This window comes from Aplysia californica, unplaced genomic scaffold (genome assembly GCF_000002075.1).
Source record: "Aplysia californica isolate F4 #8 unplaced genomic scaffold, AplCal3.0 scaffold00024, whole genome shotgun sequence".
NCBI lineage: Eukaryota > Metazoa > Mollusca > Gastropoda > Aplysiida > Aplysiidae > Aplysia > Aplysia californica.
This window is the reverse complement of record NW_004797294.1, coordinates 414,456-428,366: the sequence shown is the minus strand read 5'-3', so window position 1 is coordinate 428,366 and position 13,911 is coordinate 414,456. Positions and strand designations below refer to the sequence as shown.

The 13,911-nt window shown below is 37.9% G+C and overlaps 1 protein-coding gene across 1 annotated transcript in view; it reads right to left on the bottom strand.

Moving 5' to 3' along the window:
- Nucleotides 1-13,080, bottom strand: part of LOC101852533 (trichohyalin) — a 40,117-nt gene extending 27,037 nt beyond the window's left edge. Inside the window, exons 1-6 of the mRNA XM_005090955.3 lie at nt 12,987-13,080; nt 10,674-10,849; nt 9,569-9,779; nt 8,851-8,959; nt 3,283-3,380; nt 775-854 (exon numbers count right to left, since the gene is read on the bottom strand). Coding sequence (XP_005091012.1) covers nt 775-854; nt 3,283-3,380; nt 8,851-8,959; nt 9,569-9,779; nt 10,674-10,828 — 653 coding nt within the window. The 5' untranslated portion in view covers nt 10,829-10,849; nt 12,987-13,080. The remainder of the gene's footprint in view (nt 1-774; nt 855-3,282; nt 3,381-8,850; nt 8,960-9,568; nt 9,780-10,673; nt 10,850-12,986) is intronic.
- Nucleotides 13,081-13,911: the final 831 nt, after the last annotated feature.

The window sequence follows — 13,911 nt, the reverse complement described above, 5'->3', positions numbered from 1 at the left end:
CACACACACACACACACACACACACACACAAACACACGCATACTAACACATACACATACTCACACACACACGCACACACACAGGTACACAGACACACACTCACACTCAACAATACCCCTACAGACAAGCGCACGTGTAACTTGGAATTAAGCCATTAATTAATGAAGATAACCTGAGACACATAGCCATGATTGTGAAGAGGAAGTAAAGTAAAAGTGACAAAACATAGTCAATAGTATCTAAACATAATGAATGAACTGCTTCACAACGCACTGCCATACTTATCATATTTCTCCAGCACAGAGACTCAAACAGTATAATGAGACACACAAATGTGCATTTCTAGTGTGTTCAATAGTAAGGGTATGTCTGAGCTCATATTTAATCGTGAACATATTAATGATCATAATAACTGTATATAATATGCATCTGGACACAAATTTAAGCATGTGATCTCACTTGCTTATCGTGTGGTTTGACTCTCTTTCATTCTCCGTGTCATAAGATGTCAGGTGCAACATACTTTTTCAGAAAATGGAACCTTTTGAATGACGGACGTGTGTCCTCCTAAAGCATGATGATACTGTAGTTATTATTATTATTATTATTATTATTATTATTATTATTATTATTATTATTATTATTAATATGAGATCATGTGACAAGGTGACGTCAACACTTTCTGTGCACGTTTTCTCTCTTGCTGGCTCTCCAAGAGACCAGGTTCATGTTTCTCTCTCTCCATTTGTTCTTCGTGCACACCGGAAAACTCACACTTTGAGCTCCATTTTTCGGGCTTGGTCCTTATGAGCCAAGCCATGAGCCTGAGATTGCTGTGAACGCTGTTTTGAGTTCTGGAGATTTCATTTGAGAGTCAAGAAACACATAGCACACGTATTGGTAAAGGTATCTTAAGCGTTTGCTGTGACAGAGATGCTGCAAATATGATTTTAAATCTGAGAGGACACGTTTTCTCCAGATCAATACGAACTTTTTCTAACGTTCTGGAGGGAATTTATATTAGAAAAGGAGATACATTTAGGGCCCCAAAGAACTAAAGGGTCATAAATATTATATTATTGAAGTCTTCCATATGCATACAGGCATAATGGTTCATTTTCTTTTCTCTTGTCCAATTCTAGAGATGATGGTTAACGTTTTCTTCCCCTCTAACAATCGTCCACTGCAGGGGCAATGTTTTCAAAACACAAAGCTCACGATCAGGCAGCAAAACGAAAGTATCATTTATGAAAAAAAAGAAAAACAGAAAGAAAGAAAAACAAACAAACAAATAATCCCATAATATGGACATCTCTGATTTGCAGCTCAAGAGGCAAGTGCCCTCAAAAAGTTCCTCTAAAACAATCACAGTTGCAGCATGGGCGTAGTAAGTGTAGGAACAGCCGCTCTGGTCATTACACCAAATGAAACTCTGGGGGGGTAAAATGATTCATAATATTTTAACGCCGTCAAGTGACTTTCAAGAAGCTAGACTCCAACAAAATAAAAGCATAAGCTAAGGTCTTTGACGATTAATCGCTTGTTCGGTCGGAGGAAGGGGAAGCAGGAAAAAACAGAGATATTGGGTTGAATTTTCTTGATATTACCACATTTAAAAGGAACTACATTTTTTTATAGCATATCCCATACATCATAATTTCCATTCTCATTTCACCAGTAACTTTCATGAACAAACTGTTTCTCTGTCCAACACTCGAGCCATCAAAGAAGACCCTAGAGAGGGTTTCTTTCATTTGTGTAAATTCCAGAGTGCTGATCATATGGAATCATTTTGTTTTGCTGATTGTGCAAAAGTATGAAAGGTGCTTTTTTATATATGTAACGTGCCAATCAACAATTATGATCTGAGGGTCGAGTCTTTAAATTATTATTTGAACAACATAACCACACAAACAAACCCCTAGAAACAGTTCCCATGCTAAAGATGCAGATAAATATTCCTTCACGCTCACGTGATTAAAAAACATGCACCCTTACCGACAATCTATTCCAGTTCTTTTCATTGTACAAAATAACTTTGAGAAAACACCTTTCAAGCATTTGCACAATGCATAAGTTAAAACGAAGAGTATGTGTGAATACTACCAAGCTGGGAGGTCAGCAAAAACAGTCTGAGCTAGAAAAAGCAACAATGGCAGGTCAGTGGGGAAATGATGAGTCTTTTTCAGCCCCCCAAAAAATGATTCTTCGAAACGTGTGAAATTCCAGAAGTATTCAGCGTGACTTAACGTTATAAAAACTAAATATTATGTATGGTTTAAATCAGTTTTCATATGCAATGGTACAACGATGATTACAACATTTCAAACTTTAAAATATTATTTCTTTCAAAAAGTCCCCAAAAGTTTGTCTTTTTCACTCATCATTTCCAAGTGAGCTGCATTGTTGTTCTGAATAAAATAATAAATGCTCTGACCGTAGGGCAAACAAACATGGAAAGGTCAAACCACCAAGAATGAACTTACAGTCTTAAATAATGTTTTCTCTCTGCTCCTTTCTGACCCTGTGTACCCGTAATGTTAGCTTGCAGGCGGTCTCTATTTTGCTGGGAAAACACACCAGGCTCTGTCAGTCATCAAAGTGATTTCTAATACAGTCGAAACTGTCCAACACGGCCATCCGTTGTCAAGGGGGGAAAGTGGGTTGTCTTGGACAGGTGAAAGTCTGGGACAGTTTCATTATAATTCACACAAAAAAGGGGGAAATGAGAAGTTGTGACTCATACATGTGATTGTCTTTGACAGATGGCCGTTAGAGCAGGTTCGACTGTATTTTTTTTTAAAAAGACCCCACTGACTAGTGGAAAAAATAAATTAATGTTGAAAATAATTAACTGCCCCTTGCAGCACCCGTGTGGCCTGCTAACCCTATAATGATCAACCACTTGGAAGACATTCCTCTTTTATACTTGCATGTACATTGTACAAATAAAAATGTAATATTTCTTTCCAACCTGAAGTACATTCTATTGCACACTGATACAACATACTTTGAATGTATTTCCAGCATGTAGAGAAAAGAATATTTACTTCCACGGTTCTGTTGTTGTTGTAATACCTTTTGAAAAGGAAAATACTCATAACAGACAAATACTTTAGTGTGTGCAACTAGGTCATAGACCGACACTCATTCAATCTTTGGCCAAATTCTACTCTTTATTTTTTTTCCCTTCTCAATCACAGATAGGCCTTAAAACAACTTAAAACAACAGGCCTAATAAGACAAAATAAAACAAAACAAACATATAAACAAACAACATACCTCTTCTCTGGTGTGGACATGATCTCTGGACATTTTAGTGAATCTCTCTAATGACTGATTGAGCTTTTTCTCTTCCGCTATCCGTTTCTTGTTGACAGCTGAATAAGATGATAATAAAACAGGATTTACAGTTCAAGAACCACAAAGCAGTTAAATGATCCACCAAACATCTTTTAATAAACATTTTCGAAAATGATTCGACGGCGTGGACACTTATTTCAACATTGACAATGGGTCTAAAAAGGAATAAGTTGAGCCCCCCCCCCCCTTTTCCCTCAAACAAAGAAAACCACCAAAAGAAACAAAACAACCAACAGCAAACAAAGAAAAAATCCCGTCTCCTTTATTTGAAATTTGTGTCAATGGTCCATCATTTTGGAAACAATACGCTGCATCCTTTATATCAAATATTGTATCATATTCCTGTAATCTGAAAGACAAGACTTATTTTGAGTGATCAAAGCTTTAACTCTGTATTAAGTCCCTTTTTATAAATCTCATCTGTCAACAAAACAAACTAATTCTGAATCATGTACGTGTTACTTTACATTTGCAATTCTTCTACTTTTAACCACCAATAGCTCTTAGCCACCCCCTCCCATTTCTTCTTTTTAAAGACCGGCTTGCACTTCTACATATTAATCAAATTGACAAACCGAATAAATGGCTGAATTTCCTTAAATGTACTAAGCACTATCAAGCAGTGAAAAGTGTAATAAAACCCAAAACACACAAAAACCGCTTAACCTCCAGCGTCAAGTTTTCATCATAAATCTAACATTGCGACTAAACCATCATCCTCTAAGTGTCACGCTTTTCTGCGCTTCTTTGCATCAAAATGGCTCTTTCATTTTATTTCTGTTCTTTAAAAATTTTATAAGGTGAATTTTCTTCGTTCAGCCAAACGTTTTAAAGTCTGTTTTATGACGAGACGTCGGTCCCAGATTAGCCACACTAAAAGAGCCGAAAGAGTCAAAATTTAGAAACCATAAAGAACAATAAAAGCCAAAGAGGTTCACTAAATTTACCCCCCCTCCCCCAACCAAGCCCCTACCCCCCCCCCCCCGCCCCGACCTCCGATATCTTTCAAATATAAAGCTAGCTCCTCAACCACTGCACTCGGCCGACCCCGCTACTCTAGGAATACTTTTTTTTTTTAAATTCAACCAAAACGGACACATCTCTGAACCCAAGTTGCACTCCGCGACTCCCAACATGGTGAGCGAGCAGTGACCCCCAGGTTCACCAAGGACAAAATTATGAATGTTGCAACAACAACTATTGCACAGCAATGGATCTTTTTTCTCGTCCCCGTCCAGCCATTAAGTGTCACCCTCCTGCAGTTTGTCCGCAAAAAGAAAGAAAGAAAGAAAGAAAGAAAGAAAGAAAGAAAGAACAAAAGAAAAAAAAATCACGTACAAAAAGACCAGGCCAGTCCTTCCGAGTAACTCCGCTGAGAGAGTCCTCCGCACAGACCCCGTGGACGTGTGTTTCGGAGCGGTCAAAAGATAACCATAAGGCTGAGGCCTCCGCGGTTTTAAAGCTTGCATAAAAACACCTTTGTCCTCGGCCGCCGCCCGTTTTACGATGAGCAACCATGACCAAGTAGGAAGACCCCCACCAATAAGGCATCGGTTGTTTTTGGGGGTTTTTTTTCGTACATGTGCTAGATAGAGAATAAGATGGAGATTTGTGTATTGGGGGACTGGCAACTGTTGAAGTCTCCTGATAGCAAAGTTCATGCAGAGGGGGGGGGGGAGTTTCCTTTCCTGTCCTCATCTATTTTCACTGCGTTTACCAAACAAACAAAAAAACAACAACCCAGAACAGAACAAAAAAAACAACCCCAAAAATCAACAAAATGGTAGGACGTTCCTGATTCAGGTATGGATATGCTAAAAAAAAAGGTAAACATGAAATAGAAGCGGCGGACACACATATACACATACAGAGAGAGAGAGAGAGAGAGAGAGAGAGAGAGAGAGAGAGAGAGAGAGAGAGAGAGAGAGAGAGAGAGAGAGAGACAGAGAGAGAGAGAGAGAGAGAGAGAGAGAGGGGGGGAGAGAGAGAGAGAGAGAGAGACAGAGAGAGAGAGAGAGAGAGAGAGAGAGAGAGAGAGAGAGAGAGAGGGGTGGGGATAGAGAGAGAAAGAGAACGATATACAGGAACATCAAGACATTAAAACAGAGGATGTAGAGAGAGAGACGTGTTGTTGTATAAAGGTCTCTAAAGTACAGAGCTTGACGTGTTAGGCTGATGTGTGAGAATTTTCTGCAACGAATTTACACAATAATCTAGATGTTCAAACAGCTTAGGGAGCCTGCAAGATTACTCCGAACCGCTATACATAAAAGATGCTGTGCAACTGTTCTCACGTCAATCGAGTTTGGAAACAATATCATTCTGATTTTCTTTTTCCAGGATCGGACTAAAACAGGGTAATGATAATAGCCTTCTTATTTTAAAGTTTAACGGTCCTCGAAAGAGCAAAGGGGAATCAAGGGGGGAGGAATAGGGAAAACGATTTCTTTAACAGAATATTGACAGAACTACTGCTAAGTAATAGGAGACTAATTTTTCTGACACCAAAAAGTTTACAGGACATTGTAATGTAAAAAGATCTGATTCGGCTTTATCCATTTCAAAAGAATAATAGTAAGGCATGCATATCAGAGTAGGAAATCTATTTCATGAATCAAAAGAGATGAAGCAATAGAAACTTCCCCGAAACGGTTGTATTTATATAACTAAATTTATAAGACTCGTATGTCGCTTTAGGAGCTCTTCTTTATTTTTTTTTTATTGTTTGGCACTCTCCACGGATACAGTTTTGTGATCCTCGCAAAGTCACGACTACAATGGGTTGGACCAAACAAGGGAAAAGCGGCGGCAAGCCAAACAAATATAATCAAGAGTCGCCATCTAGATTCAGAGGTCATGTCACAATATTCTAGCTTCAACTCATTATGTACGGTACTTCCATAAACCTGTCTCCATGCTAATTTATAATATTAAGAGCATTAAATTCAAAATTTTTGAAGAGTAAAACAATATTATATAATAACAACAACAATAAATAATAACAAAAACAAAAGCAAAGCGACAAGAAACAAATTTTCAAGAGAAAAGTTTATCCATTTCATCATGAAAGCACAGAACTTCTGCTTTGGAAGTGACTAACGGGAGGTAACACGGTTATTGTCACAGTCAACTACAAGTCAGACATTACCTCCTCTTTACGGAGCAAGAAGGGGCACGACATCGCATTTAAAAGTGGTTCGAGCACAAACCCTTACCCACGGAAGGAAGAAAATAACACGAAAGTTTGACCTATCTTTACATGACACACAAGGATATTTCGGAAATTTCAATATGACAGTAGAATATGCCAGAAGCAAAATTTTAGGCAAAAGTCTAAATTTTAAACTATCATAACGATGCAACAAGATTTGAAGAGAGAGTCTTTAAGTTTTTGTGGTGAAGTAGTTGAAAAACAATTTCTTCCCCTTTGAGTTTTGGCTTTAGTTTGATTCTATTTTTTTAAAAATAATAATAAAAATAAAAATAAAAAAACAAGTGAACAAACAAACAAAACCTAAGTTGACGACGTAAGAGTATCTCTTGACTAACTAATCTTTGTTGAAAGGACTGTAAGATAAATATATCAAAGAAAAAAAGACGAGTTTGGTATGCTTTGCCTATTCATAAGCAGCCTCTAACACAAAACACATCTTGGCAAGAGGTCATCACTGCCAAAGGAAAAGAGGGTGGCTCAGAAAAATGTGGGAAATGGAGCCAGCTACAGGGGAAATATATTTTTTTTAAACACACATAAAATATGAATAAATTCAACTAAATCAATGTTCCATCAATGAAAAAGAGCCGTGGTACGGAGAGAGTAGAATTCCTTGCTATTGAAATGATCTAGTTAACACCTACGGGAAGTGAAAGTCAAGAGTGAGGCCGGCCCCGTAGGTAATTGAGACAGAAATGTCTACTTTTCAACTACAACTGACTGGGACAACAGTAAGACTTAAAAGAAGAGAAAAGAGCACACAACACTCCCTATCCACACACAGGTGACAGCATAAGAGAGGTTCACATCAAGTAAACATCTAAAGAACAGCATAGTTGAGAAACCTCAACCCAAGATCCCATCACTTATGTGAGCTTCTCTTGTCTTACTTAGATCCTGCCATTTTTTATGAAAACTGAATTTCTTTCAAAAGAACATTTTCCCCAAGATTTCGATATTTAAAGTGGAAAAATCAGCAGAAATAAATTTTTCCTAAAACTTAATCTTTTCTATTCAGCTTAAACATGCACACCATATTGGAACACCATGCTAGATGTCTATTTGATTGCCTGTGGTTTTACAGCCTTTTGTATCAATATGTGAGAGTATATTCTTGTGAGTTGGTAACATCCAAAGATCATTGTTATGAGAACCTTAATATTTTGGCAGATAACTTACTGCATCCCGTTTTTGATGAAATTTGCAATTTCTCTAACAGTGCTGGAATCGAGTGTCTGAGTTCGCCTACCAAATCTATTATCATTATCATATCATTAATATTCTCCTAACCAACATATTATAGGCCATTGTTTGAATGTCCCCTCACTTTTGTGATGAGAAAGAGGAGTCAACTAGGAGGGCTGGAAGAAACAGGACATAAACTTGTTCCTTGACCATATGATGTATACCATATACTAAAAACATCCAACTTACATGCTGTGAACACTGACAGCAAAAAAAGTTTTTTAGAGTCATTAATGAGAGTGACACCCTCTAAAATAATGCAATGAAACTGTTTCTGTATAAATTCCTGAGTTATTTCAGCATCTACCGTACATTAGCAATCATTGATGTTGAACAAATTTTGCACCAGGGAGTCGTAAAGCTTGTGGAAAAATCTCCAGTAGAGAGTTGGGAAAATAGCCCCACCAGGGGATGGACTTCAGATGTCTCAAGGCTGAAGAGAAACCACTATATTTGCCAATCCTATCGATGGCTCTTTACTCACTGCACGTCTTACAAGGGTCACCACTGTTGATTTCAGAGTAAAGAGCAGGTTTTCAGATCAAACGTGGGGGTTTTTTTCTGCTATTATCTGTAACGACTGACATTCCTTTCTCATAGCATTTTGCTTTTTCCTTATTTATGAGCAGTGGGATCGTAGAAGGAGATTATGGCATAAGCCTTCTCTCGAAAAAATATTGGTGAAACAAACAAGCATTCCTTGTTACAGTCCCCAAAAAAGTAACTCACCTTTTTTTGCTCAGTGTAAAATTTTTCATACAGAAGGAGCTCCCTAAACTAAAGGTAAGGTGATACGTTTTTACCCACACAAATGTCTGTTATACTAGTCTCTGATAGTAGCAAATTCAAAAACTGATTTGGGAAGAATTTGTCTTCATGCACACAGCTATACAAAGAGCTGTTAATACAAGATTATGCAAGTAGAAATGTTCTTCATTCAAATTCCTTTTCACTGTCTCTGTGCAAACCACAAAGTGTTTTTTATATGTTATTCATGTTGCTCACAAGAAGTACTATAAGAGACTTACCATTTCCATAATCTCGAAGAGTGTGCCGGACAGCACGCTGATTCTTTATGATGTCTCCTTCTGTTCTCTTCAGTTCTCTTTCCTCCTGCTTGTGTTGCCACATGTGGTCCTGAAATACAGAAGAAACTTTAATTTTCCTTTAGTACTCTGGGAAGCAAGTCTCATTTTTTGTCTACTCAAAATCTTTTTGTGAGAAAAGAATTTTGTTTGCATTACTAAAAAGATGTTTAAAAAAAGTACTGATCTATTGTTATTTTTTTGTCGAGGCCTATTGTTGTACATGTTGGAAGGGAGTTGAAATTCATTTAAGCTTCTAGACTACACCTAGCTCCTGTCTCAGTGCATAGATATGACAATTGACTCAGAAAATGTGTTACAAAAGAAGTGGAAGAAATTATTGATATATTCTAAGGGCACTTTGATACGATCATCATAGTCTCACAACTCACTAAAGGTGCAGAGCAGGGGCAACTATGCCATAAAGAAATAGGCCTAGATCACTGTACAAGAGTTTACGGCCCAATCATAATAAATTTTTATAGACGGTCAAAAGGAAGAGATTCAACCTTTTAACTTCTGCATCAAGCCAAACACAGCATGCGCTAGTATAAAACTCCTCAAAAGTTTTTTTCCCAGAGTGTCATAACAATTACAATGACAGTCAATATAAAAGTATAATCAAAATAATGCAAAACAACAAAGGCAATCAGCTACCAACCTCAATAACTTTGATCCTTTTGTCATAGTCTTTCTCATCGCGCTTTATTTTAGCTGTAAGCTGCACCACATTTTCTGGAGTGGTGTCACTCTTTGCTCTTGGTCGTACAGATTTCGGTTTTGTTGTGTCTTTCTCTTTTTTCACGGAATGTGTGTAGCTGAATCTATTAGAATCCAAGAAGCCATCAGGGCCCACTTTACGTTCTTGTGATCTTCAGAAAATCAACAAAAAAAAGAACGCAAGGTTAGTGTCACACATACCGCAGACTTAAAAACAGAAAAGATACTGCAATACATATATTAAAGTTGTATGAAGAGTGTCAAAGAGCTAGTAAAGATTCAGACAAATACATCCCAGCAGCATTGCTAAAATTATTTTTGAAAGTATTTTGATTTCAACTTCTATTTTATAACTGAGAATAATAAGTGATGAAGGATACAAGTAAAGCAACTACACTTGCCTGTGGGTGTTTCCTTCTCAACATAATTTTCCAAAACAGGTCAATTTGTGCATGGTAAGATGAATACCGTATGCTCTTTGATGGCCAGGAGGAAAACCTGCCAACCCATAAAACTCTCAATTTATTTTGTTCTTTTTCCAATAAATCTGCTCATTAACTATTGATAAGATAAAATAAAATGAGACGAGATAAGATGAGATGAGATAATATAAGATGAGATAAGATAGGATAAGAAAGAAAAAAATAAGGTAAGATATGAGGAGATGAGATGAGATGAGATAAGGTCAACTTTATTGATCCACGAGGGAATTTTGGGATGGATATACCAAAGTATCAACATAATATTTACTGCTCAGAATAAGACTCCATAGCACATGGCGGAACCTTACACCAAGCAGTCGATACAAGTTCAGCATTGACACAGAATGCCTTCATTACATTCGTGCAGAATGATACACACAGCACATAGAGTTGTCTGTGAGCAAGAACTCTCTCATCCTCTATCTCTCATTCTCTTTCTCTCTCTATCAGACACACATACACATTCACACACACACACACATGCACAGTTGTCTCTCCATCTCTTCCATACACAAAAGCAGGTACACACAAGTACACATATATATTCAGCAACCTAGAACTCACTTGAGGAATGCTGCATATTCCTTGCTCTGTTCAGCAGACTCCTCTTCACTAGGTGGTGGTTTCGCATTGGAAGGGGCGCTGTCTGGACGTCGGATCATGTCATATCGGTTGTGCAAAAGTTTGCATCGGTCAAAAGGGAGGTCTGTCAGCACCATCTTGAAACCTGGACCTAATGTCTAAAAGAAACGATTTTTTTACAAATTCAATTTTTGCTAAGCAGAAAAAAACGAAAGAATATTTATACACAATTAAAAGATGAAAGGACTCAAACTCTATATTCCAACTACCACATAAAGTTCTTAACTTTTATAATCAATGACGCACAAATAAATATAATGATTTTCTAAAGGCTCTAGAATGAATTTTATGGATTTTACTGAACAGCCAGAATTAAATGTGTGCTATCATTTAATAATAATAATAATAATTGCATTTATATAGCGCATATCCATGCTCAAGAGCATGCTCTATGCGCTTTACAACTATTATTACCCCAGCAGACCCTCTGAGAACACTCAGAAACATTCTCAGCTTCCACGGAAGCATACAGTGCAAGCTGCGGATTTCACGCGCTCAAACACTATCAAACTGACAAGATCTTTCACTGTCTATAGCCGGGTACCCATTTCCACCTGGGTGAAGTGAGGAAAGTTTGTGCAAAGTACCTTTCCGAAGGACACAACGTCGGGCCCCTGACGGGATTCGAACCCACGACCTTAATAACGGTTGCAAGTCCGAGAGCTTAATCACTAGGCCACCGACGCCACATTTAGAATTAGTGTAAGTTTTTGTATCACTGTTATTTTGGATGTGTATCTGTACATCATTTATCATGCTGAGGAATTAACCTTCGCAACATATCGGGGAAGTGAACAACGTGAGACTTGAGCGCAGAAAAAGCAGGTCATGTCTTGAAGAGGAATTTAATTACTAGGCCTATCTTGAATTGGAAAGGGACTCGGTTTCTAGGTCCAAGACCGTCTGTGATAACAAGCACTACTATTCGAAAAATATGCTTTCAAGCGTCAAAGTCTCATTATAAAGAAAGGAAGAATTGTGACTATCTTTAATTTGATCAATATTATTAATATCGATTTGGAAGACAGGACAGGAAAAAAGTGTATTTGATAAGGGAAGGCCAAAACGGCACACTCCTGTGTCATTCTGGCGGATAGCAGTAAACTCATATAACTCATTCCAAACCACCATAATGCAAGTCAAACACTGAGACTGACAGGCAGTCACTGCACAGTAATACAAGATTTAAAACTCACGACTTGATTGAGCCTATATATTTTTCGTGAGTTTACCCCTCATCCAGAAATCACTTTTAACAGTATTGAATTGAAGGATCCTGAATTGAATTTTGTCTTCGCAGACCTCAAGTTCAATTTCTGATAAACAGTCTTAACCCTCGTCCTGCGGGAGCCGGGTTTATGTCGCCAGATAAGCCTATTTCGGCACCTCGCCTACATTCTGGTCCCGAATCAGTGTAGCCCCTGGCTCAGCGCACGTATCATTCGGGTCCCGAGTCGGATCCCCATTCACGCAGGTCAAGTGTGTGTGCGTCATTCTGCTTGAGTTTGTGTGCGTTTGTGGCCTTCTTCTAGAACCGCCTGCATTGGTTCGTAATCGAGGCATACGTCTCATTCAAAACATGCCAAGTTGGTAGCTCTAGATGTTTGTCCAATGAAATTATAGAAGAAACTACTCATAATGTCTTATCAGCTTGTAAGAGGGGGTTATTCATCTGTTTGTAACACTTTATAAATAGAAGGTATGAAAGATAGAGCGTTATTTTCATCATCGATTAACACACTCGCTCGGTATTCACGGCGAAAACACACGTTTCCTGGCGCGAGCGCTGTACACCAACAGTACACACTGACTGACCCTGGTGGCCTGCCCGGCACGTCCGAACTAATCAGTTGCTGATAATTAAGATTCGCATCTCGGCACAGACGCAGGACAAGAGTTAAAGGTAGGCTACACTGTTACTAAAGAACAGACTTGAAACTATTGAAATGACTGAGGTAGTCATTCATAGTGTCCAATAAAACTAGCATGGCAATGGCACACTAGCTCTGAGCCTAGGTAAGGCTCACACTACGCGTAGGCTACACTAGATCTAGATCTAGATATCTAGACTGCAGGCCTGTGAGCGGAGGCGACACGGTAAAAATACGTGTTTTGTCTCCCAAAATTGCAAAACAATGACCAAATGATAAAAAATATAAACACCTTTATAAAAAGTGCTCCTTTCCATATATTTGTTACACTAAACAAAGAAAGCTTGAACTCTTATTGACTTACTCTGTATTGCTACTTTTCCCAACAACGAAAACAGCTTACGGAAAGCTTCTATCCACCATTTTGTTGTCAGGGGAGATATAAGCCCCATAAGCTGAGGACAATAGAATTCGCTTACAGCACGGAAAAGAAAACAAAGAAAATATTATTGCAGTAGCTTCCCTTGGTTTCAACAGCTGCATTTTGCCATTTTCTCTCTGTAACTGTAATAACTGGAGGTGTCTCCTCGAGCTCGGGGTAGCATAATAATTATTGTAATAATAAACAATATTTTGCTACTCAAGAAAAGTAAAAGAAACGTTTCAATTGTGTAGGTAAATTATAGCTAGAATCTAGCTTTAAAATCAATACGAATGATACAAGAGTAACAACTGTGTAATTTATTTCATAAAACATTTTTGGGGGGTTTTACGTTATTTCTAGAATAAAAGAAAAGAGGATGGTTATCATTAATTATTTATGCCTGGAAAGCTTACTGGGTTTTAGGATAATTTGCAAGCATCGAGAACAAATAAGAACAAAAATATATCCTATCAGGTATTACTCCAGGGTTTAAAAAAATCCAACAACTTTCACATTTAATGTGGGCTACATCTAGATATATATGCTGTTAAACTCTCAAATACAGTTAACAAACCGATGAATCACTCACAGTGCTAGTGGGCTGTGCATCGGAACACTAGCCTATCTTGTGATGCTTCAGAACCTTCTTCGACGAGATCTATCCTTGAATACAATTGAATCTATACACAATAAGGATGCCTCAAAGATGTTTTATCACATGATATAAGATCACATATACACAATCAAAGACATAATGTAGGAGAGGCACATTCTCAGAATTGTTATTGACAGGACAGAGAAAATTATTCTCTCTTTATTGTTTTTTTTTTAAACCACAAGCAAAAATAACACACTGCCCCCCCCC